Genomic DNA, 27,471 nt, shown 5'->3' on the forward strand with positions numbered 1-27,471 from the left:
CAAAACAAAGCAAAAACTTCTCTAACTGGTTTTCTTGTGAATGAAATTTTCACCATTGTCATTCTAATGTAAAAATACTCTGTATGATTGTAGAGTAGGGGGTTTCATTTTGACCTTTCTAATGCATTCTTCTGTTGCCTTTCTGACTACCTTTCACCCATTTCATAGGAGATATGTACCTTCTTCAAGCTCTGCCCAAATCCCAGCCACAACTTTTCAAGCTACACATTCCAAAAGTTATTTCTACCTTTTCTTCAGTTTTATCATCTTTCTCTTTTTCTCTGCTCGTTGATTAAATCAGTATAGTTGATTTCACATTGATTCTTGGTGAAATAATTTGATAAAGTTATTTCACATTATACAGTATAATCTACTGGTAGGCAAATCCCTCCAAGTGGAGCTAGTACTCTAAAAAAAAGAGAGAGGAGGGTAGAGTAGATTGAAGTCAGAGTAATTATCAATGAAACATTTCTTAAGTCTCCGTGTACCCCTCAAGGAGGTGGAGGCAGCTTGTGCCTAACATGGGCTAAAACTTTGAAACCAGAACCACTGCAGGCATACCTATTATTTCTCAATAGAGTATGTTTGCATGGGTCCATGTCCATGTTTTCTAAAAATGAAGTAATGAATGCAAGTTACCTAAAACAGTGAGGCACCTTTATTCCAGAGGTATACATTCAAAATATAATATTTATAAATACAAAAGCTCAAATTGCCAGGGAACTGCAAGGGTAATTGCATCGAAGAAAAGTTAATCTTTATTTAACTCCCCTAAATTATGTGCCCACAGCACTGAAAATTGTCATAACCTCCTTGTTTCAGATTAAGTGGGTTATTTATTTGTGATAATGGGTGCATATGCTCATTAGCATGCTGTCATAAACAACTGCATTAAATATATTATGTGTTCTATGACATAAATAAGGTGTTCAACAGGAGGTTGTTGTTTAAAATATAGGCCCCAGGAAGAACAAAAAAGCAATAAATGCTTTTTAATATAGTTGCCTGGTCTTGAATTCTAAATTTATTTCTACCTTATTAATGCTACTTGTATAGAAATTGCAGGTATTACTCTAGTGAAATATCTTGACATTTAAGGATATTAGAACTTCCTTCCAGTTTCTCATCATTGATGTATCTCTAGTTAGATACATCACTTTTTGCCTCTCAGAACAGGGTTCGTTTGATGGATGTCTTCAACCCATCCTAGTTCTGAAAGTTATCAAACTGGATATTGAATTTAGAGATCGTTTAAACTCTATGAGATTCAAAACCCTCATTTTACAGAAGGAACTGAGTGTCTGAACATTTAAAAGGTTTGTTTTGATCTCCAGTAGCTGTGAGGTGGCTGTGGCATGCAGCAGCCTGAAGTTATCTATATCTCAGTTTCCCAACAATGAAATGAACCCAAGCCACAGTGGCGAGTGTCAAATCCTAACCACTAGACCATGAGGGCCAGTGAATAGGAGGGTCCTGGCTCTTTGTCTGCTTTGGTGAGATAATTCAGTGAAGAGATGGAAAGAGATGTTTACTTGAAACAGGTAAAGTCTTTATTAGGAGAAAAAATGTAACTGCAGACAGACACAGGGATAGGCTCCAAGAAAGAGTCGTGTGTATTGAAGTGATTTAAATCTTTTATATGGTGGCAGTCTTCTGAGCTCCCTCTTGGCCAATCATCTTGCCTTGTCTGACCTTGAGGCCATGGTTGTGTGCGTGAACATCTTTTAGCCAAAATAGATTTTAGCATAAGGCTCTCTGGGAAGTTTCATGGGATCTATTACAGTCCAGTACCGCCTCCCTTCTCTGATCCCTGAAGAATCTTTATGCACATGTATAGTTTGGGAGGTCTCCTTGACTTCAAGATGAGAAATATGGGGTCTCATCTTTTACCTGAGCAGGACTCAGTCCTTCCTTGCTCCTGCCATGATCTGGATCTTGAAGTTTCTGTCCATAGTGGACAGATTCAAGCTTTTCAGCCTGGGGCACATCTATCTCCTGCCTCAGATTTAGTACAGATCTTTAGGTAATAAAGCCAGGATGAAGGGCTAAATATCCAGACTCCCAATGTGATCTATGTTCCACTAGAAGAAAAGGTAATGATAATTAGGTTGACTACATTAAAAAGATCTGAGTCGTGGGGGAGAATATATTGGACAGAAAGGGGGCCAGGCTGTATCTTTGCGGATTTTTACCAGTCTAATTTAATGGTTGATAGATTCTGTTATTTTACAATTTGTATTCATTGAGAAAACTTTCAGCTGCTTTCTTTGGGTAAATGGCCTAGCTGGATGAAATGAGTGTATGACAATGAGTGATGGGCACATTTCAACAGAAAGAATAAAATAACGACTTACTTTGAATATAAAGTTTAGCGAAATTGAGTTTGCAAGAGCATGGCAGATAACACCATTGAGAAACAGTGAGAAGCTGTTTGTTCAGCTTTATCTTCACTGGAGAGTGAAGTATACAAAGCTAGGAATAATTCTATCCATTGGAGGTAGTATGAGTCACTAGTCCTTTATAAGCGTATTGATTATAAGCAATTTAGATGTCTGCATTTTAAATCATAGAAAACTGAAAAATTTTCACAAAGAACAACACAAATCATTCCCATTGCTGAAAAATGAAGGGAGCTAATGAAGTTGAGATTCATATCCTGAGAAAAATGAAATTGAAACATAATTTAGTGGAGGGGTGCTTTTACAGAAATTAAATGCTACCTCAAAAGAACAAAGAGCCCCTACATAGATGTGTTCATCTCCTCTGCATTTTTTACAAAAGGGGACTCAGGAGAAAAATGGGATTAAACAGAAGCAAGAAAATTCAGTTTAGACCCTAGGAATGATTAAATATTGAAAACAAGATACCATGGAATATTGGAGAATTCCTAATCCCAGAGACCATTGAAAATGAGATTGAAAGTAATTGAACTTGAGTGATTTAGGAATACACCTGTTTGAGCAAAATGTGCATCCAATGACCTCCTGAGACTTCATCAAAGTCTGTGATTCAACAGCCAAGCATTCTGTCAAATGCTATGCTGCCAGCCAGAACATTCTTAAAACTAACTGTTCTTTTTCCACTCTCTCCAGATTCTTAAACAATATTCTATACTTTCTGTTAATTTCTTATGTTCATTTATGTTTATGGAAAAAAGTTCCGACTATAATATTCACCTAGATTTTCTGGTTCATGAGAAATGTTTGGATGGATAATAAGACATGTCAGGGATTTGTGACTTTGGGTGATAGCTTTATTGACTTATTTTTCCAAGTGGGATTTCTTACCTATTTAAAACCCACCTGAATTTTGTTCTAAAAAAAAAATTCCCACCCTGTTCAGAGTTTACTTTTTTTGTTATTGTTGTTAATGAAATACCATGTCTGAGTGGATTTTGTAAAAAAAAAAAAAATTGAACACTAAATCAGAATGCAGAGGTAGAAATAGCCCCCAAATCTTAGCTACCCTACTACTAACCATTGGTACTTTAAATCGTCTAGTTTGAGTTGGAAAAATTAGTCATTTCTGTCTAAATTTTCAAGTATTTATTAATATATGATGATAGCCATGCCTAAATTTGTATAAATTCTTAATTTTTTATATTATTGCTTTTTTTGGACCAACAGTTTCATTCATTGTGGCTACCTCAATTGGACACATTTTCACTTCTTTTACACAAAATCCTTGGTTTTAGGTTTCATTTAATTTTGGATATTTTTCAAAGCTCCCTGCTTTTTGGAAAAAGTTTTGTGAAGAAAAGGCAAGGGATTGATGCCCAAAATCTATTTCATTAAGTGAACCTATTTCCCTGTTCTTTTATGTTCCAGGTTTCCAGATTAAATCTTTCACATCACTGCGCTTCCTGGTGGAACCTTCTGATGCGGTTACCATGCGGGGAGGAAATGTCCTCCTGAACTGCTCTGCAGAGTCTGACCGAGGAGTCCCAGTTATCAAGTGGAAGAAAGATGGCATCCACCTAGCCTTGGGAATGGATGAAAGGAAGCAACAACTTCCAAATGGGTCTCTGTTGATACAAAATATATTTCATTCTAGGCACCATAAGCCAGATGAGGGACTTTACCAATGTGAGGCCTCTTTAGGAGATTCTGGGTCGATTATTAGTCGGACAGCAAAAGTTGCAGTAGCAGGTAAGTGGATTTTTCTTTCTCTTCCTCTTCCTTCTCCATCTCTTTTCTTACTTCTTTTTTGAGATAATAAATGAATATTTGCAGAGATAATGAATATTTTTAAGTTAAAGGGAAAATGGAAAAACATGTATGCTTACTTCCTTATAGTTTTGATTGATGTTTTCCCTAAATTAGCTTGGAAAACAGTTGAAGAATCTCAACAACTAAAGAAACATTATTAGATTTTTCCAAAACCAGGTTTGGTTCAAGTAGATTCACTATTTACATTTAAGGGATGAATTTTTATTAACAGAAAAATATAATTTCCTAATCCATTCCATTTTATAGCCTCCTTGATGAAAATTTGCAGTTTGTGTGTGTGTGTGTGTGTGTGTGTGTATTGTTGGGGTTCTTTTGTCTTTAGAACAATGAATTTTATTTGTATTATAATGGCTTGACTATTATATATCTCTAAATGAAAAGTAAAAATTAGATTGGTGTTTTCAAATATCTTTATGCTTGGAAATATATTAACTCAATAACTGAATAATAAGATAAAGGATTTTTCTTTGTGTACTTTTCTTTTTCTAACTTGAAGTGGTACATACCCTGAAAGAAAGTGTTGAGTATTCCAGAATCCATGGATATTGCTCTTTTTACCCCACTTATTTTGGTGAGATAGCAGCTTATAATTATTTATTTTGCAATGTTAGACCTGTATGGAGTGGAATCATTTTTTTTGCTTATTTCTATAATGAGTTTTTTTTTTTTAATTTTGATATTAGACACAAAACAAGTATATCCAACTTGACACAAATTTAGGCCTTCAAATTGGTTTGAAAGTCTCCTTTCAACCTAATTTTAAGTTCTATTTGCTTGAATGAATAGGCCATCATTTGATATGGGTTTTCTTTCCCAGGACCAATTTAGTTTATATCCAGAAATGCTGATGGGAATGAGGACTCATTTTCAGAAACAACATATGTGAGGACAATCAGGCAAGACCACCCCTCTCCCATGCACGCTGCTAGTAAAGATGCAGCAAAATTAAAATGTGAAAAAAAAAAAGCGATTTTGCCAGGTGATGGTATTAAAAAAAATAGGTCTCATAGATGTCATCAGTCCATAAATCTAGCTTACTGCCTCTCTCTTATGGCATCTTTCCTGACTAAGGACTCTCTTTCAAATTCAATTCAACCTAACCATTCCTAAGTAAAAATGTCCTGGTGGGCAGTGTCTTCACCTAGTGACACAGTGGTCAGCCGTCTTGATTTTACCTAGACTGACCTGCTTTCAGTACTTCCAAGTTCTATGATCTGAGATCTCCTCTGCCCCAAGTAAAACTAGAATTTTTGGTCAAACTACCTAGTGGTAGTATCCACTTGTTAACAACATCATCCTGAAGCATGGATGCAGGATATCCCCCTTCCCAAGGAGAACTGTGAGGTGGGATCCTGATCTTGAAAACCAAGGCTATCAGCTTCTGGAGTCTTTGAGTGATGGTTGTCTGAAATTTAACTGATGAGCATAAAGTGTAGAGGGGACTGAAAGCCTATGTTAATTACAATGGATTAAAAAGTACGAGTGGGGCAAATGCTGAGCATTAAGATAAAAACCATTTTCGTGGGAAGTCCCTGTTGTGGCTCAGAAGTAACTAACCCAACTAGTATGCATGAAGATGTGATCCCTGGCCTTGCTTAGTGGGCCGAGGATCCGGTGTTGCGTGAGCTGTGATGTAAGTCACAGATGGACTCAGATGTCACATTGTTGTGACTGTGGCTGTGGCCAGTAGCTGCAGCTCTGATTCAACCCCTAGCCTGGGAACTTCCATATGCTACAAGCATGGCCCTAAAAAGCAAAAACAAAAACAAAACAAAACAAAACAAAAAACTGGTTTCCTGGAATTCTTCAAATGAAAGGGAAAGGGTACAATTTAATTTTCCCTTGCTTGAAAATTTTTGGACCCTCAGATCCCATACAATTGCCCACAATACAAAGTAGCTCAGCTGATGTGAATGAATTGGGTAAGAATGGTGCCCTGTTCCAAAAGGCACATGCATATGTTCTGTTAATGAAAACGTCCTGATAAGTTGTGGTTTCAGTTTCCTGTGATCTAGATTCACTTTTTCCCATTCTGTTTCAATGGTGAGATGAAGAATAGTTCCTTCCCTCTAAGATATTAAAATAAAGCGGCTTTGACTTTTGGCTTTCGTATTCCATACAAGGATAGGCTGGCTGAGTCAGTCACTGAGTTACAATCTAATATTAGATTGTATCATTTCAAGGCAATAAGGCTGTTCACAGCGTTTTAAACACTTACCGTGCTGTTTGGCAACGTGGCATACATCAATGTTATGTCTGCTGAGGCTGAGATTGCCAAACCACTGGAATGCACAGGGGCATATATCTTCCCATAATAAAGACCATGGGCCTGATTTAATCTCATTTTTAAAGCATTAGCAGTCAATAAACCAGTCACTCCTAAAAAGTAATAGGCAGCTTTGCTTTGAATGAAAAAAAAAAATCTTCCTTACTCTCCAGTGCAATATAGAGCCCATTTAATATAATGCTTCGCTTCCATTTTGCTTTTTCCAAGTGTCTTTTGATAAAAAGAAATGTGGTCAATGAAATCTGCCTTTAATCAATCAGCTCATTTTGTGCAATGATCTTGCCATGCACCATTCATTCTATTTTCTAGGAACTTCTCAAGTGCTCTTTAAACCCTGAGTGCACCCTTAACTGGAGCAGGAGGGAGAATAAGAAAGATAAATGAAGGGCTACCAGCCCGTTCAACATCTTGTCAAAAATCTTAGTGTATCAGGCCACCTACTGATGGTCAATATTTCTAGGAACTGTGAGTTCTATCAATAAGGATATGCCTGGGATGTTCAATCCCTATTTGAAAGCCTCTTGGCCAGTACTAGCTGAAACCTTGGAATTGTACTTGTATCCAATTAGCTCTATTCTAAAATGGTGCAATATTTCTCTGCCCTGTAAACCTCTATTTAGAACCTCTAGACTGAGAACAGCAAAGCCAGACTTTGTTTACATAGATTCTCCTACTGCTTTTTTTACTTGGTACCCAGAAAAGTGTTGGGCTGCAACTTACAGGCCTACAAGCCCTGTGCTGGCCCAGTTTTAAGATCAAAGAAAGAGGCTAGAGTCAGCAACAGAGTCATCAATGGTTTAATGAATGGGGGAAATCTTACAAGTCTGAAGCAAGGTCCTAGAGAGACATCACACTGTGTGCAGTGGAAAGTGGCAGGACATGGTGGCAGTCTTGCTGGGTGGTGGTGGGGGTTTGCCATTTGCAGGGGTAATTGACATCAGGTTGGCTCACTGGTTATTAGGGAGAATAGCAGAGGGACACACCCCTTACCACCATCTTAAGAAGAACAATCATTAGCTAAAGACTGGGAAAATATGTAGGAAAGTTAGTCGTGTGAGTGGGATATAGATGAAGCAGGCAGTGGTTGAGCAGGGATGCACAAAGAGCAAGAGAATAGTCGTCTTTGGTGGCCTGACCATACAAAAACATTAGGCATGTTTAGTAGTTTTTTTTATTAGACATTAGTTTTATCAATAAAGATATGGGAGCTCCATATATGGAGAGTTTTCAGCCAATGTCATCGTCTTCCTTCTTCTCTTCCTCCACTTCTCTGTTACAGAACTTAATGTGATTTAATTTATCTTTGTGTGTCCCTCCTCTTGATGGATTGAGTTGGAATAATTTTGATTTGTATCTTAATAGTCTATAAATTAATTAGAAGTTGGAGTGAGTCAGAATACTCCTATGCTACTGAAAAATAAACCACGTGTCAGTCCCTTCTTTCTTCCATAACCCATAACATCAAGATGAACTTGCATCTGGCCAAGCACATCTTTCCTATGCCAGATGTCACCATCTACCTGAGCCTGTCAATTCTACTCAATAAAACAGATGTAATAATAACCTACCTCCTAAAACTGTGGTGGCTTTTCAATATCATCTAGGATGTAAAATTCAATAGCAGCAATAGTATAAATAGACTTAGTAATGGTTATCATTGTGTTATCACAATTACTACCATCAGGAAATGAATTTTAAATATTTCCAGGTGATGATGCAAAACATTTTTTTTTGAGGGGAGGAGAGAAAAATAGGCTGCAAATCCTGAGCCATAAATATTGCCATCTTAGATCAATGGAATCCATGAGTACAAACTGAAAAGGCTGAATGGAGTTTTCAAAAGGTTGAATTTGGAGTTCCCATCATGGCACAGTGAAAACGAATCTAACCAGGAACCATGAGGTTGAGGGTTCAATCCCTGGCTTCACTCAGTGAGTTACGGATCCAGTGTTGCAGTGAGCTGTGGTGTAGGTCATAGACCAGGCTCAGATCTGACATTGCTGTGACTCTGGTGTAGGCTGGCGGCTGTAGCTCCGATTAGACCTCTAGCTTGGGAACCTCCATATGACACTGGTGTGGCCCTAAAAAGACAAATAGACAAACAAACAAACAAACAAGTTGAATCTATACAACTGTTGGTAAGCAATTCCCAAATTGGTTTGACTGCAAAATTCATCTTTTTACAAATTGATCTAATATAATAATCAATGGAGCCAATAGACTTTGTATGGGCCAGACTAGAAGTTCTAGATCAAGCAATAACTGCTATCATTTCGGGAAAAACATGTGGACAAACTTCTCAACCAAGCTTCCTTCATGATTTTCCAGCTGAAAAAGATTCACCTAAGCTGAGTTCCCAGGAGTTAGTTGGTCTAGAGTGGGAATTTAACATAATGCCCTCTCCATCAAGAAAAAATAAATGAATAATGTCAATGTGTAAGAAAACCAGATCACAACAGCCCTCCTCTGAATAATCATGTAAGAACCATCTTACTTGGCTTCCCTGATGACTCCACCCCACCAGCCCACATCCACCATCCAACACATCCACCAGCCCAAATGACTATTGGCCCATACACTTCCCCTGCAGGGCTCTGAGGAGCCCAGCTGGAATCTAAGGGTTTCCTAGGCTTGTGTTCACACTCTTGGCTCTGGAAGGGTACCAGCCCCTCCTCCCTCACGTGAGGCAGCACTGACTACAGGACATATTATATAGCCTTTGTGTCCAGGTAGCTCCTTTTTTGTTGTTAATTATAAGCATTTATTTACATCCTGAATATGTCAGCTTAAAAATTATGCACTACTTAAATGTTGAAAGTTAAGTATTATTTGCGGCAAAATTAGGACTATAGCCCAGGAGGCAGAATTTCAGATAGCTCTGAAATACCACTCGAAAGAGTCAGGGGGAAATGATGGCATATTGAAATTTTGGTGATATATTAAAACCATTGACTTGCTTTTTAAATTTTTTTTTTTTATTTTTTATTTTTTTGACTTTTTGCTATTTCTTGGGCTGCTCCCACGGCATATGGAGGTTCCCAGGCTAGGGGTCAAATCGGAACTGTAGCTGCCAGCCTATGCCAGAGCCACAGCAACGCGGGATCCGAGCAGTGTCTGCAACCTACACCACAGCTCACGGCAACGTCGGATCCTTAACCCACTGAGCAAGGACAGAGATCGAACCCGCAACGTCATTGTTCCTAGTCGGATTCTTAACCTCTGCGCCACGACGGGAACTCCTGACTTGCTTTTTTTTAAATGATACTTTGCTCTTTGCACAGTATATGTATATGCATTATCTAATGATGCTCATAGAAACTCTGTGATATTGATGCTCGAACTGACAGAACAAACTGAAAGGAGGGAGTGACTTTCTGGTCTTTCTGAGACCAGAACTCAGATTGGCGCATGCTTACTCACTTGTTCTTCTGCTTCTCAATCTAAGGGCTGGGTTTAAGGATGCTGTAAACAGTGTCCCACCTAGTCAGTCCTTTCTTTTTAATCAATGGAATTCCTTCAAATATGAACTAAGGGAAAATAATAGTAAATTTTATTCATTCACTTATTCCCTTGAAAACATCAGCTCTTTGTGGGTGTAGGGGTTCATAATAGGCCTCCCCAAAGTGTGCTACTTTGGTGTGTGGAATAATTTGAGCTGCAAGCAGTGGAGATATGATGGGCTTAAAAGAAAGTACTGTTTGTCCCTTAACAACCTAGAAGAGATTAAATTGGGGATTTCTCTCAGAAAAGGAGTTACTATCAGAGATAAGTTTCATCCAAGTGGCTCCATCTATATGGCAGGACAAATATTTAATTACCAAATGTCTAATCTTCATCAGAATGTGAATGACCCTCTGGCCCTTGGAAACCACACAGGCTTCTATTCCTTTCCTTAGCTCAGGATGGCACATAGATTTCATTTTGCTTTTCTCTCATATATGCAAAATCTCTTTGACTCTTATGTATGTGGGGTTCCTATCCATGGGAAATTAAATGTGCTATTCTTCTGTTAATCTGTTTTACGTCAATTTAATTCTTTGACAAGTCAGAAAAACCTAGAAGTTTAAAGGAAAGATTTTTTTCCTCCCCAACGTGGGGAAATATGCTTTGGATGTTTTCTTCTAAGTTAAGAAGATTTTGCTATCACAGCTAAACTTTAACTAATGACACAAGATAAATCTCTCCTGAAAAATGTAGAGAACATGTGGTTTTTAAAATAAGCTTCTAAATAGTTTTTCTAGGGATAAATGTTGGTTATCTTTTTTCTCTTGTAAATGGTTTTATAATTCAGGTCAAATTTGCATTTTTTCTCTTGTTTCTTGAAAATCAAGAAAATAAAAGGCCAACTAAATTGCATTTACTTGAGTTGTTATATCATTGAGGAGCATATTTTTTTTTACTTCCTTATTACAATAGATGTTTCAAGATGCAAATTGTAGCACTCTGCTTTTAAATAACACAGGCATTATAATTAAAACTCCCCTGAGTTAAAAAAAAAAATAATTAGTTACTTGAGGAGTTGTTTCAATGAATTCCCTTCCAGAATGCCTCCCATTTAAATGAGTTATGAAATAATTAGTGAAAGCGTATTACAGTGAGAGAAGCTAGAATTGCTACCGCAGAATAGAGCATTTCGTGAAATGATAACCTGACCTTTGCGTTTTTTACTTAAAAGGAAACAGAAAAAGGAGCTTGTCTTAAGAAAAGGGAGAATAAACTACATTGCCTCAGGCCACTCAAATGTTATAGAGAGGAAACAGCAAGAAAAATGCTCATATTTCTTTTCTCTACAGGAACAAATATAAGAATATTGCCTAGAAGGTCAAGTTCACCCAGTGAAGCAGTTTGGAAAATGTATCCCAGTGCCCTTGAATACTCTCAAAATTCTATTTTGGGGGATGGTTCAGTTACAGAGCAAAGCTTTTAATTTTAAACTGATAGGGATATCATTTATTTTCAAATGGTAAGCAAGAAAATAAATTATTCTGGCTCCATATTCTTCTTAATGGTCTTAATTATCTCCACTTAGCTGAATGTTCCCATTGTTCTGTGGTTAAAACATGAGAGAGAAAGAAAACATAAGGAAGAAATGTGGTGTTCTAAGTAACTGTTGCATACGTGCTAATCTCATAATTTGTTTCAGTTTTGTTGCCCAATAAAATTGGAGTAATCACCAATATTGCCCCCATGCATACTTAACCAAAGCATCCCACACCCTCAACTAAAATAATTTCATTTTAAGGAGTAGGTTTTTAGGTGCCTCCTTCCTAAGTCAATTAACTCTACAATAACATTAAAACAGAAATATATTCCTGAAAAAAATGCCAGTGGAAAGATGCCTTTTACATTATAAAAATTACAAAAGAAAACTTGACAAGGCTTTTTTTAGTAGAAACATTAACAAAATAAAAAAAATCTTCCAACCTTTCATTTCCCTTTCTTTGTTGTGAATTCTAATACATATGACAATGGAAATAGCTAATTATTCGTTCTAAAAATCAGTATCTTAATACTCCTGTTCTTTTATTTGACCCTAGCTGGCTACAGGGTGAGTATTGCTGGTACTGTAATAGCAAAATTAAAGAATAACATATACAATGGTGATACAGTAAAATAGTACAATGGTAGTAACCAAAAACTCTTCTGAATTCTAGAAGACCCTTTTGGAATACAATTTTTTTTTTTTTTTTTTTTTTTTTTTTAGTGAATGTCAGGGTAACAAAGACTCAGAAGAAGCAGACATTTCAAGTAGCAGAACTGTACATTTCTGATGCAATTATGACTGATAATAAATTTAATAAAACATTTTCACTTTTATGAATCTATCAGTGGAACTGATTTTTTCCCATTATTTTTATGTGCAGGCTGAAATTTATTAAAATTTAGTATTATATAAAATCTTTGAAGTAAGATAGTTACATTAGATATAAGTTTTTCTGCCAGGTAAGTAAACATTAGGGAATGTTCTAGAAATTAAGTTAGAAGAAATCATGAAAAATCTCACTGTATATAGTACCTAAATCATCTTAAACTTTTCCTGTCAGGATCAATATATAGAGATGAGAGTACAGAATACCTTCAATGAAAACACCTACTCATCTCCCTTTAAAAAAGTATTATTTGGAGTTCCCATTTTGGCTCAGAGGGTTAAGAACCCAACTAGTATCTATGAGGATGTGGGTTCAATCCCTGGCTTTGCTCATTGGGTTAAGGATCCAACATTTCAACCAGAATTGCTACAATCTGCTATGTTGGTCACACATGTAGCTAGGATCCATCATCGCTGTGGCTGCGACATAGACCTGTAGCTGCAGCTCCCATTTGACCCCTAGCCTGGAATTTCCATATGCCACAGGTGTGGCCCTGAAAAGGAAAAAAAAAAAAAAAAAAAAAAAAGAAGGTAGTGTTTTTTAACATTCTAATTTTATATTTATAAACTATATGCATGTATTGTATAATAATCAGCCTAATTCATTGGTCGTTCCTCCTATAATTTTTTTTTTTTTTTTTTTGTCTTTTTGCTATTTCTTGGGCCGCTCCCGAGGCATGTGGAGATTCCCAGGCTAGGGGTCCAATCGGAGCTGTAGCCACCGGCCTACACCAGAGCCACAGCAACGTGGGATCTGAGCCGCGTCTGCAACCTATACCACAGCTCACGGCAACGCCGGATCGTTAACCCACTGAGCAAGGGCAGGGACTGAACCAGCAACCTCTTGGTTCCTAGTCGGATTAGTTAACCACTGCACCACGACAGGAACTCCTTTCTTTTTCTTTTTCTTTTTTTTTTTTGTGCCTCCTATAATTGTTAAATGTGTTTATTAGTTTATTATTTGGTAGAGATGTGAATTAGAATACATCAGGAAGAGCTGATTCCTAGTGACTAGGTAGTAATTGGAATACAAGAAAGAGCTGTGTATTCTTGATATAGCAACTTGTTTTGGACCTTGAATTATGAGTTTAGCATGAAACAATGACAAGGAAACAATGATAAATATTTTTGATAGTAAATAAATAGCTACAGCAAATCCCAAATCTATCTCCTCATTCCACAACTGGGAATGTGTATGTCACATGTGTATGTATATGCATAAATACATGTATGTATGTAAATATATGTATATATACACAGACACAGGTATACATGTGTATACACACACCCACACATATATACACATATTACTAATATAATATCTTCAAAGCTACACTCTAAGTGCTACAGTTGAAAGCTCTTTGGAGGTTTTCTATTAAAAGACAAAACCTATTGCCTTAGTCTTAGAGCTTAGTGTTTTAAACTGAAAGGTAGATTGGAAAACTTCCCAAAGCATCTGAGAAGCAGACATTTGTGTGTGTGTGTGTGAGAAGCAGCACATAATATCTCAGAGGTCCTTAACTGGAGCATGTCTCTAAATGCCACTCAGTATGGAGGTGCCTGCTCTAACTGGGCCATATAGAGCTGTGGAGTTGTGATATTGTGATTTATGGTAAGAAATTTATATTTGGCCTTCATCCCATTAATATCACAGAATTCCTACATACCCTCTGAATTTCCTAATTGATGAGGGTGATGAAGGTGCCTTTATTATGTGAATGAGGTGACTTTGAATCCCATGTGAGAATGTGGGATAGTTGTCAGGAGAACCAGCCTTGTCTGTGATGAGAGAGCTGGAACTTTCACTCTTACCCCCAAGACTTCTGGAAGGGGAGAGGTTCTGGAAGTTGAATCAATCACTAATGTCCAATGATTTAATAGATTTTGCCTGTATGATGAAGCCTCCATAAAAACCCCAAAGGAGAAGTTTCTAAGAGATTCCAGATTGGTGAACAGGTCTGGGAGAGTGAATTGGACTCATGGTCACGGAGCGCCAAACCCTTTCCCAGTACCTTGCCATGGGCATCTCTTCCATCTGGCTGATTCTGAGTTATATATTTTTTATAATAAGCTAGTGCTCTAGCAAGAAAAATATTTCTCTGAGTTTTGTGAACTGCTCTAGCAAATTCATTTAGCCTAAGGAGGAGGTCATCAAAACCTCTGATTGACCAGTTGGTCAGAAACACAGGTAACTACCTGGGCTCGTGACTGGCATCCGAAGATGACAAGGGAACAGGGAGACAGTAGGAATGAACCCTTAACCTACGAAATTTGATGCTATCTCTGGGGAGATAGATAGGTGTCATAATCAAGCTGAATTTTAAAAACACCCATTTGTGTCCAGAGAAAGTTGTTCTTGTGGTAATCACCTCCACACACAAACAACACACATCGGAATTAGGTCCAGGAAACCCAAAGAGTGGCTCTAATTTCTCGAGGATGGTGAAGTCCTAGAGTTATGTGCCTGACTCAGAATCTAGTGAGCTCAGGTCAGGGTAATTGCATGTAAACAATTTGATAGATATTGATACAGGCAGGGGATATGTCTGTGTAAGAGAGTCTGTATTTTATTGTGTGTTTATTTCCCATTATGATCTTTAAATAATTGAATTTACATTGCCTATATTCTAACCTAGGTTACCTAGAGATATTTGGACATAAATACAGAGCATGCAATGCACTCTTCCATTTAGATGTTTCTTCTTATCTAAGCCTTTATGTCATATTAAAAAACAAAATTCAGCTGAGTAAATTTAAAGATCTAATTGGTTCTACTAAATGATTCATGAATCAAGCAACATTCCATCTAGCACATAGTAGAAAAGAACTCCAAGGAGCTGAACAAAATAAAAAGCTTTATAGGCAGAAAGGACAGAAGAAATGTCTAGCAAAGTGTAGATTGTTTCAAGCAAGGTTGTCTTCCTTTAGGGGAAGGGGGGGTCTCTCCGGCAGATTGTCTTCCTAATGCTGACGGAGTAATTCAAACTGACTCGTTAAATGTATGTGACTTAGCACAAGTGACTCCATTTGGGGCCTGTTTATTGTTTTTTGTGTGTGTGGTGGTGGTGGTGGTGAGTTTTTTTTTTTTTTAAATAGCTTTAAATCTCTCGATGAATAGCACAGTCATAAAATCTGTTTGATTTGTAATCCCTCTACTTTTGTTTTTCTATTATACACATTGCCAAAAGCTTTATACAAAATATATATCATTTTTATTGCAACGCAAAGCTTTATTACCCTTAAAAGGGCTGTTCATGAGGTTTCATTTGCTGAGATTTTTACCTGGAACATTTCTCCAACTAGGAGTCTATTTAAGAAAGTGTTTTAAAGATTAATAAAGCCTATATAGTTTCAACATTAAGTTTCAGTGCTGGTTGATTTTATTGGATTGGATTTTTGTGGTCCCTCTTGCAAAGAGACTTCATCTCCAAAGGCTGGAACACGACATAAAAAATAATTACTATTTCTTTTTTTTTTTTTTTTTTTTTTTTTTTTTTTTAGGGCCACACCTGCAGCACATGTAAGTTCCCAGGCTAGGGGTTGAATTGGAGCTATAGCTGCCGGCCTATGCCACAGCAACAGCAATGGCCAGAAGCGAGCCACATCTGTAACCTACACCACATCTCACAGAAATGCTGGATCCTTAAGCAACTGAGCAGGGCCAGGTAACGAACCTGTGTCCTATGGATAGTAGTCGGGTTTGTTACTGCTGAGCCATGACGGGAACTCCCCTAATTGGTATTTCTTTGATCTAAGAACTACTTCCAGGGGAATCTTTTGGGTCCCACAGGGCATTGGGTACATTATGAGTGAATGTGTGGCCATTTCTCTAAGGTTATTTCCAGTTAGGTCTCAGCCCAGGAGAGTCCTATGTTTGGAAGATTTCATTACCAATAAAACGAATGTCCCCTTTAACCTTCCTCTCTCCAAACACATACATATTGCACAGATCTGGGATTTTTTGTTTGTTTGTTTTTATTTAGAAATACCATACAATCCATCTTTTGAAGGCATATGATTCACTCATTACTAGTATATCCACAACATTGTACAAGCATCATCCCTTTCTAACCCTGGAACATTTTTATCATTTCCAATTCCCTGCTCCCCTCAGGGCCTAGGGACTACTAATCTACTGTCTGTCTCCAGTGTTTGTTTATTTGTTTTATGATTTTTATTTTTTCCATTATAGTTGATTTACCATGTTCTGTCAATTTCTACTGTACAGCAAAGTGAGCCAGTCATATGTATATATGTATGTATATAATAATTGCATAATATAATATAAATATAATTTATATTATATAATAATATTAACATATATATTTATATTCTTTTTCTCACATTATCCTCCATCGTGTTCCATCATAAGTGACTAGATATAGTTCCCTGTGCAGCAGGATTTCATTGCTTATCCACTCCAAATGCAATAGTTTGCATCTATTAACCCTAGACTCCCAGTCCATCCCCTTCTCTCCCCCTTGGCAATCATAAGTCTGTTCTCCAAGTCCATGAGTTTCTTTTCCATGGAAAAGTTCATTTGTGCCATATTTTAGATTCCAGATATGTGATATCATATGGTATTTGTCTTTCTCTTTCTGACTTGCTTCACTTAGTATGAGAGTCTCTATTTCCATTCATGTTGCTGCAAATGACATTATTTTGTTCTTTTTTATGGCTGAGGAGTATTCCATTGTGTAAATACATCACATCTTCTTAATCATTCATCTCTTGATAGACATTTAGGTTGTTTCTATGTCTTGGCTATTGTGAATAGTGCTGCAATGAACATACAGGTGCATGTATCTTTTTCAAGGAAAGTTTTGTCTGGATGAATCCACAAAAGTGGGATTGCTGGGTCATATAGTAGTTCTATATTTAGTTTTCTGAGGTACCTCCATACTGTTTTCCATAGTGGTTGTACCAGTTTATATTCCCACCAACAGTGTAAGAGGGTTCCCTTTTCTCCACACCTCTCCAGCATTTATTTGTTGACTTGTTAATGATGGCCATTCTGAAAGATGTGCATTGTTTGTTTCTAGCATCAGTGAGATTATATGACTATCCTATAAATATTCTATTACTTGTTTTCTTCATTTAATGATAGCTTACCATGTTTCTGTATTTGTTCTTATAGATCAGCTTCATGTTGTTTTAATTCTTCATAGTATTTTTTGGTTTACTATTGGTGTATTGACAGATAATTGGTTTGTTTCTATTTTGTATCACTTTTGTTAGTGATGCACTTATGTATAATCTTGTATTTAGAGGATAATTTGAACAAGTACTCTAAGACACATACGTAGCAATGTAATCACTGGGTCAAGGAGTAACAGTATGTTAATAGATACTAGTAGATTCAAGAGCATTCTCTTAGCCTGAACCTAAACATCAGAGGTCAGCATTTGTTTTATTACTATTTACTGAGCAAGTAGAACTGTTTTCTCCTTAGCTTGTAACTGTAACTGAAGTTTATTGTTTATTCCAATGAGTAATGATGACATGACAGTGTTAATGAACAGCCATGAGTGTCTGCCTCACTTAAAAAGAAATAGAGACCCTTCTATATAGCAACATAGAAGAATACATCTCATCTGAGTCCTAGGATTCCCCTGTGCTGATAGGTGTCTCTCCTGTTTTGTGTGAAAGAAAATGTGTCTTCTAGAAGGTGTCACTTCATGACTTGGGTTTAGATCCAAACTAGAATGCTGTCAAAATGGTAATATCAGTATACCATTGAAGGATGGGAATGCTTTCTGGGGCCTAAAGACCCTTCAGAGACTGGCCCCTGACTGTTCCTCTAGCACAATCTATAATTGTGTCCACACTCTTCCCTCAGGTTTTGTTTTGTTTTTATTTTATGGTTTTTTTTTTTTTTTTTGCTTTTTATGTCTGCACCCATGGAATATGGAAGTTCCCAGGCTAGGGGTTGAATTGGAGCTGTAGCCACCAGCCTATACCCACAGGCACAGCAATGCAGGATCCAAGCCATATCAGCAACCTACAACAAAGCTCATGGCAATGAAGGATTCCCCATCTCACTGAGCGAGGCCAGGGATCGATCCTGCATCCTTGTAGATACTAGTCAGATTCATTTCCACTCTGCCACAATGGGAACTCCCTTCCCTAAGTTTTTATAAGTTTCCTAAATGTGCATACTCCATTCCTCATGGATTTGCATACTTTATTTTTCATATCTTACTTTCCCATTCTTTATGCTCACTCTTGGACACTTTTTTTACAAGACTGGATTCACTTACACTAAGAAAATCTCTATCCTCCTTGTGTTCATGGTAACCAGTGCTTCCCCCATCATAGCATGAAACATGACACACTATGTCCTTATAATATACACCTCACACCCGTACACAGAACTCCTACATTGGTCAATGGCTTCATGAAGACAGATCATATTTTATCTTTTCACCTTCTCCTTCACAGTGTGGTAGTCAGATACATGGGCTTCACAGCCAGGTAGAAAGAACTCTGGATCCTAACCTCGAGCCATTCACTAGTTTTGTAAACTTGGGCTATCTGTGAAATGTTCGGGGCCTCATTTCCTAACTATAAAGTGAGCCTACCTTGTGAGGTTGCTCTGAATATAACCAAGAAACACTTACTAGGAGTTCCCTTCATGGTGCAGTGGATATGCATCCGACTAGGAACCATGAAGTTGAGGGTTCGATCCCTGGCCTCGCTCAGTGTGTTAAGGATCCGGCGTTGCCGTGAGCTATGGTGTGGGTCACAGATGTGGCTCGGATCTGGTGTTTCTGTGGCTCTGGTGTAGGCCGGAAGCTACAGCTCTGCTTAGACCCCTAGCTTGGGAATCTCCATATGCTGCAGGTGTGGCCTAAAAGGACAACAGACAAAAAAAAAAAAAAAAAAAAGAAAAAAGAAAAGCTTATTAGTGTGTCAGTCACTTAGTAAGGGCTTAAATAAAGTCTTATGAAAAAAATAGAGAGTAGCGGTTCTATTGAAGATTCCCTAATATCCGTCAGCCAATGGGCAGAGAGAAACCTCCTGAAGATCCTTTTCTTCTATGGAACCCATGCTCTGTGGTCATCTGACCCATTTCCCATCCAGATCTTGCTGTTCTATATCCACATGGGCTCTGTGCAAACAGGTGGGGTTGTAGGTGCCTGTTGAAATCTCTTAGGACCCAGTACTTTGGGATCGAGTCCTTCCTGGAGTGCAGTGATGATTGTGCTGGAAAGGATTTGGAAATGCTCATGGTGTTGATTTGATTCTTTGAGGATATCAAAACATAACAGCTCTTAATTGTCACTTAGCAAAAGTGTGAAGTAAAGTGTGTCATGGCTTTGAAGAGTGTTCTCTGGACCGGCCAACCTCAGGACCCTTTCTCTTTCTGAGAAGACATGTGAACTTCCACCTGGCTGGTTACCCCCGTTGGCCTTTAACTTTTCATGAAAGCAAATGGATCATTAAAAATATAAAATTATTGGATAAAGAGAAGCATGTTAATGATATGACTTGGATTAATAGCTATGTTTTCATCTAAATTTTTTTTTGTCTTTTTTTTTTTTTTTTTTTTTTTTTTTGCCATTTCTTGGGCCGCTCCCGGGGCATATGGAGGTTCCCAGGCTAGGGGTCCAATTGGAGCTGTAGCTGCCGAACTACGCCTGAGCCACAGCAACGCAGGATCCGAGCCACGTCTGCGACCTACACCACAGCTCACGGCAACGCCGGATCCTTAATCCACTGAGCAAGGGCAGGGACCAAACCCGCAACCTCATGGTTCCTAGTCGGATTCGTTAACCACTGCGCCTTGACGGGAACTCCTGTTTTCATCTAAATCTTAATTATTTGTAACTGACTTAGAAAATTTCCCCCATTTTATGTTTGTTGTCTATTCTTACTCAGAAATGCAAGCAGTCATCTTATTTTGCCAGAGGGTTTAAATTTGTTTCCTGCAATACAAAGCTATCTTTTCGAAGTCTTTTTCCCTCAGAATTTGTGTAGAGTACAAATGTTTCTCTTTAAAAAAGGCTTTTTGAAAGTCTGACAGAAAATATTTAAATCATCAGCATTATTTATATAGCCTTTGTAGCAGCATAAATAATTTCAGCCCTTTCTCCATCAGAACTCTCAACACGCCTTCAGAAAAAAAAAAAATGAATAGGATTACAAGATAATGCTTCCCCAGTAAGCATTTCTGTGCTTTGGAATGGCAATGTGAGTGCAAATATATGTATGTTCAGCCTGGTGACAATAAAAAAAGGATGTTTATAAATGAAATAACACCCACCACAAATGGCACCACACTTTGGAGGCGGAAAGCAATTTGGTGAAGGGAAAGATGTTAAATGTTTTAATTTTCTTCCAGGCCAGTAAAATCTTGTAAAACAAGGTGACATATTAAATTTTCTATACTGTAGTGGCTCCAAGAGCCTGTCAACATTTTCATTATAAACTCTATTTTCAGAGCTCTACGACTCAGCTTTAAGAATTCACTCTGGCCTGACATTTGGAGTGCCAGGGCTTACCTGGGGAACATGTGTTTCACATGTTTTAAAAATTATGAGTTTAGCCATTTTTCAGTTTAGAGTGAGTAACCTTTTCACACTTCTGCACTTGGCCTGCCTTGCCACAGAAATTGGAGGCAGGAGGCTTACATGTGATAGGTCACCAAAGGGGGGGGGGATATTTACAAATGTGGTCAACATAGGTCAGGGCTGATGATTTTCATGACTAAGATTCATGGTCATACTAGTCACCCAGTCCATCATATAGGAAACCGAAAGAGCTCTGCTACTCTGCCCTCAACATTTTAGACTAGGCTCTGTGAGACCCAAGGAGTTACCATGTCAGGTCTCTACAGAGAAGACTCTGATTGATTGGAGAATTCTTAGTCCCAGTCTGTTTATTTCAACATTTCTATTACTTGGTGGATGGTGTTAAGACCTTTTTGGAAACCTTCACAACATTTATTTGAATCTTGTTGGTTTGTTGTTAAGTCTTCTTTGTAGTTGGTTATATTTTTCCCTTTCTATCACATAGCACTCATTACATTTTCAGTCAATACTTAATAATGCAGACACCACTTTTATACTCTGGAATATCTGCAATTAAATCTCCTAGAGAATTGCTTTACAGAAGGTAATTGGAAAAGAGTGAGGGAAAAAAAGAACAAAGAAGCAACAGAGGAGAAAAATACGTGTTGTTATTTGGTGTCAGGCTTTGAAATGTCTTGAAGCCTGACTACTTAGCATAGCTTCCCAAAAGAACAGTTATGCGCTATCTAGAAAAAAAAGTGGAATGCCCTCCATGAAAGGCATGATACTAAGTCTTCAGTTCTAGGTTGTTTCAGGAGATTTCTAGAAAATCACCACTTTCTGTTATATGTTCAGCACTATTCCTCTCAATTGCATTATATTTTTCTGTAGCTGTCATGTTCAGGTTAAACTGTGAAAAGCACCTAGGGTATAATAGCAATAATTGTTTCCATTGTGTGAGGGCCAACTTTGTGGCAGTTTCCTAAAAATACCTATATTCATTACTTATAGACACTCTTTATGAAATGTCCCTCAGGCAGAGGCTGAGGGACAGAGGGTTTAAATAATTTGCCCCACAACTAATGAATGCCCAAGATTGGTTTAGAATCTCAGTCTTCCAGACACCCAATCCATATTCTTTTCTCTAAGCCATCATGCCTTTCTCTATGTGCACCAAGACATCTGTTTCTATTTCCATTTTTATATCAGAACCATGTTATGCCTTGCCCTCTAAATGGCTTACGTTGTCCAGTGAAAAATGTTAAGATATGAAGGCTCGACCTCCAAATCTAAAACAAAAAGACCAAATGACTCTCAGTAGTCTAATTTACATCAGGAATCTGATTTCTTTTTCAATTTCTCTCTACCTCATAGTTAACTTGTTCTCTCTCTTCCTGTCTGTCCCCTTGTGTTGGATAGAATTACATCCACTGAGTCATCTAAGACAGAAATGTAGGCCATGTAATTTCATTCTCTCTCTTTCCCTCTCCCCCGACCCCTTCTCTCCCCCACTGCCTGCCCCATACACACAAACACACACACACAACAGTCTTATCAAATAAGCCATATTCAGTCTCTAAGAAACATTTTTTTAAAATAGACTTACTTTTAAACACCCCCCCCACCCCTGCTTTTTTAGGGCTGCACCTGCAGCCTGTGGAAGTTCCCAGGCTAGGAGTCGAATCAGAGCCACAGCGGCTAGCCTACGCCACAGCCACAGCAACACAGAGTCCAAGCCCCATCTGTAACCTACACCACAGCTCAGGGCAATGTCCAATCCTTAACCCACTGAGTGAGGCCAGGGATTGAACCCGCATTCTCATGTATCCTAGTCAGGTTTGTAAACCACTGAGCCATGAAGAGAACGCTCGAGGGCATTTTTAAGTTTACAGAAAAGTTGAGCAGAAAGTACAGAGTTTCTATTACACATCACCCCCATTTCTCTTCACACATTGCCCCTCCCTCAATATTAACCTCCCACATCAGAGTAGCACATTTACTGCAGTTGTTGAGGCTATACTGATACATTGTTATTATCCCAAATTCACAGTTTATCTTGGTGTTATACATTCTAGTGATTTTGACAAATGTATAATGGACTGTACATACCCTGGCAACTACTAATCTATTTTAGTCTCCTTAGTTTTGTTTTTTCCAGGATGATGTATGGTTGGAATTATACAGTATGTAGCCTTTTCAGATTGGCTTCTTTTATTTAATATGCATCTAAATTTCCTCTATGTTTTTTCATGACTTAATAGCTATTTTTATTACTGAATGATACTCCATTGTTTGGATGAACCAGAGATTATTTATCCACTCATCTACTAAAGGACATCTTGGTTGCTTCCAAGTTATAACAGTTATGAATAAAGTTGTTATGCACATCCATGTGTGGTTTGGAGATGTACATAAATTTTTTATTTATTTGGGTAAACACCAAAGAATATAATTTCTAGGTTCTATGATAAATGTATATTTAGTTTTGTAAGAACCTGCCAGACTGTCTTCCAAAGTGATCATACCATTTTGTATCCCCACTAGCAATGAATGAGAGTTTCCTATTGCTCCACATCCTTGTCAACATTTGTTGCTGTCAGTGTTCTGTATTTTGTCCAGTCTAAAATTTAATAAATGCATAGTTGTATCACATTGCTATCTTAATTTGCAATTATCTAATGACATAAGTTGTCACGCATCTTTCATGTGGCTGTGTGTCATCTGTTTGTCATCTTTGGTGAGGTGTCTATTCAGATTTCTACTCTTTTTTTTTTTTTTTTTGGCTTTTTTGTCTTTTTAGGGCCGCACTATCGCCAGCATATGGAGGTTCCCAAGTTAGGGGTCCAATTGGAACTGTAGCTGCCGGCTTATGCCAGAGCCACAGCAATGCGGGATCTGAGCCGCATCTGTGACCTACACTACAGCTCATGGCATTGCTGGAACCTTAACACACTGTTTGAGGCCAGGGATCGAACCTGAATCCTCATGGATACTAGTTGGGTTTGTTAACCACTGAGCCATGATGGAAACTCTCTTTTCTGATTTTTTTTTTTTTTAACTGGGATTTTTTTCCTTATTGTTGAGTTTCAAGAGTTCTTTATGCATTTTTGGACACCAGTCCTTTATTAGATAAGCATTTTGCAAATATTTTCTCTCAGTTGGTGTCTTCCTCATGTTCTTGACATTCAGAGCAGTTTTTAACTTTAATGAAGCCTAGCTTATCCATTATTCTTTTCATGGATCATGCCTTTGGGGTTGTATCTAAAAAGTCATCATCATATTTAGGGTCATTGAGATTTTCTCCTGTATTATTATCTAGGGGATTTATAATTTTGTGTTTGATGTTTAGCTCTTTGGCCTATTTAGAGTTAATTTTTGTGAAGTTTGTAAGATAAGTATCTATTCCTTTTTAAAAATGTAGATATTCTGTGTGTTCCAGCACCATTTGTTAAAAAGACGTTTTCTCTGAAATTTTGCCTTTGCATCTTTGTTGAAGAGTAGTTGATCTACCTATACCTATTTGGCTTTTGTTGTGTTTATTTCTTTCCATGTCCTCTGGCACCATCATCTCTCAACTGCTTTTCTTACAAAAGTCTATTAATTAGTTTATAGTCTATTTTATACACAAAGACCCAAATCGTCCTTCCAAATTATTTGATATTTTTCACTGGTTTGCCCACTATTTTTAAGACTTAGTCTAAAGTCTTTTCCTTTTTCTTTCTTTCTTTTTTTTTTTTTTTTTTTGGCCATACGTTTGGCATATGGAAGTTCCTGGGCTAGGGATCAAATTGGAGCTGCAACTGGAACTGAGCCACATCTGCAATCTACACTGCAATGTGCTACAATGCTGGATCCTTAATGACTGAGTGAGGTCAGGGATTGAACCTGAATCCTCATGGGTACTATATCAGGTTCTTAACCCACCAATCCACAACAGGAATTCCTAATCTAAAGTCTTTAATGACCTAAAAACCCTGCCTAATCTGGCTCCCTCTTTCTACCCCTTTGTCCCCTCCCTCTCCTTCCTCTATAGCCCACTACTTTCTCACAGTCTCCTCAGGATGCTCCAGACAACAGTCTTTCTCACTTCCTTGAACATGCCATGTCCCCTCCCAGATCAAGACTGGGAATATGGAATAATCTCCTGGAATCCGTTATTCCAGTTTCCCCCAGTTAAGCTGATTCCTATTAATTCTTTAAAGCCCTTGTTTAGATGTCACTTTTTCTGGGATATCTGTTGATTGTTTTTGGTCTTAGTTCTAATTGCTATCACTGCACCATGCCTTATGTGTCCTTCATAACAATTGCTGATTATATCTTTCTTATTATTTTTATTATTCTTATTATTTTTTAGCACCTGCTTATCCTACTAAAATGGAAGATTTCTAATGGAAGAAAGCTATCTATCATCTTTCCTGATGAATTCACAGTGGGCACAGAGTTGCAGCATCTTTGTGCCCTCCTAGGGCTATAGGAGGAACTGAACTTAAATCATCAGTAAGGGATATGAACAGAACTACAGTGCAGGGGATCTGAAAGTCAAGGCTCCTCTGTTTATTTGAGAGTCATGTTATCAATCACTAGTCCAAAGACTTTAGTTATAAGTACATAGGAGTAACACAGAGAACAGAGGTTTGGAGAGTCATAGAGCCTTGGATTTGGAAAAGATAAGTCTACATGTAATAGAGGGTTTCTACTGTGGGTTAGTGGTTAAGGATCCAACTGCAGCATCTTGGGCTGCTGTGGAGGAGTGGGTTCAGTCCCTGACTTGGGAACTTCTATATGCCATGGGTATAGCCATTAAAAGAAAAAAAAAAGTCTGCATGTAGTAGTCAAAGTGTTTTATTATCTTAAACCTGGAGAATTAAAGGATTCAGAGTTCATCCGCCTCCCAATATCTTTCAAGGCCCCATAGTCCAGAGATCATCTTGGTTCATGTCATGCCAAGGACAATGAGACTACTACTGTTCTTGGCCTTTACTCCCATTGAGCCAACACACTCTCTTAAATAATAACCCACTCTCTCTTTCCGAAATCAGTTTTCAAATGCTTCCCAGTTTACTTTCAAGTCTCAGTGACATTATTTATTGTCATCTGGGAAGAGCTGAGCCCTGGGGTGGGCCAGCATCAGACCACAGATTTCCCATGCATGAGGTGAAGACCATAGCTTTTAAAAAGGCAGGAAAGAAAAATTCTCATTCACCTAAAATGAATTCAATATTTAAAATCTATGAATAAGCTGATAATTACTTTTCAGTTCTATTCAATTTTAAAATTAATTATTTATTCAAATTAAATAGCAATATGCCTGAGCTTCTTATTAGCTCATATTGCTGGTTTCTCTAAGCACTTTCTCTCTGAGAAAGCCACGCGGCTCCTTCCAGATGTTGAAAGCAGTCTCACTTTTGTACCCTGTATTCCAGAGGTGGACACAGAGTCTGCAAACTTTTTTTTTTTCCACATAGAAACCTACTGAGTCACTGTCTGGAACCAGAGGCCATTTTGGAGCATTACCAGTTCACTTATATGGAAATATAGATCGAGATATTGTGTCTGAGAGGTCTCCAACAAAGTTTTATTTGCACTCTTTTATTTGTGGAGGTAGGCATTTCTGCAGTATAATAAGCCTGCTGTAATGTTGAACTCTTCTCTCTCTTCTTACCTCTGTCATATTTTAATTAGCTCCTAAATGCCATTCTTCTGAAGTCCACTTAGTATCAGAATCTTCTGGAGGAAACTGGTGAAAATACCAGGTTCCAGCCTTGCCCTACTTCAGTGAGGCACTTTTCTTTATTAATTCCCCGGGTGATTCTATTATATACCAAAGTATAATATGTGTATGGGTTCAAGTTTATGCAGGATTACACCATGCTTTGTCATCCTCTGAACTCCTCCTTTTATTTTAGAGTTCAGTTATTTACTCTGTGGCACCTCTTTTTACTTTCTGATATTGGATTTTATTAATTAATTAGACACTATCACTATCATATTCTCTTTATTTGATGATATTGTAATGATACACTTAGGTAGATGGTAATTTTGTCAATTCATGCTGAACACCTCTTGGTTAAGTAACTTGAGGTTAACAGTTACTCTTTCTAGAATATTCCATTGTACCATGGTTGAAAACAGTAAACCATGAATATCAGGAAAATAATAGCAAGAGATTTATAAGTGTGCATTGTGGGACACAAGCAATTTGTTTTGGAGAGAGCTTGATTAAATGTATCTCTGTGGACTGCTATGTTTTATGGCATAAGTGATGTGATGATTTGTGTTACAGGTTTAATAAGTTCAGAGTTGAAACTGTATTCTACTTTTATTTCCTTCCCTCTTGTTGATAGTTAATGTCTAAAGTACTTCATCAGAGAAACTACCATGAGATGTCCTAATAAGAATACTGTAATGCAAAGGGGAAAATCGTGTCTCTAGGGTTAATGTCAGAGCCGGCTGTTTAAAGAGATAAGAACTAAGATTACACAAAACCCCTCCTTCAAGGAGGTTTTAGTCCAGTAGAACATATGAACAATCATGGTGTTTTGGTTTGGAATATTTTGTTTTTATTTTTATTTG

General features: G+C 37.7%; 1 protein-coding gene across 5 annotated transcripts in view; it reads left to right on the forward strand.

The window, feature by feature from the left end:
• Positions 1-27,471, forward strand: part of DCC (DCC netrin 1 receptor) — a 1,568,393-nt gene that overhangs the window by 743,625 nt on the left and 797,297 nt on the right. For all 5 annotated transcript variants that reach the window (XM_021073445.1, XM_021073448.1, XM_021073456.1 and 2 more), the window contains one exon: positions 3,828-4,148. In XM_021073445.1, the coding sequence (XP_020929104.1) occupies positions 3,828-4,148 (321 nt within the window). The remainder of the gene's footprint in view (positions 1-3,827; positions 4,149-27,471) is intronic.

Source organism: Sus scrofa, chromosome 1, assembly GCF_000003025.6.
Source record: "Sus scrofa isolate TJ Tabasco breed Duroc chromosome 1, Sscrofa11.1, whole genome shotgun sequence".
In the NCBI taxonomy this organism is placed as follows: Eukaryota; Metazoa; Chordata; class Mammalia; order Artiodactyla; family Suidae; genus Sus; species Sus scrofa.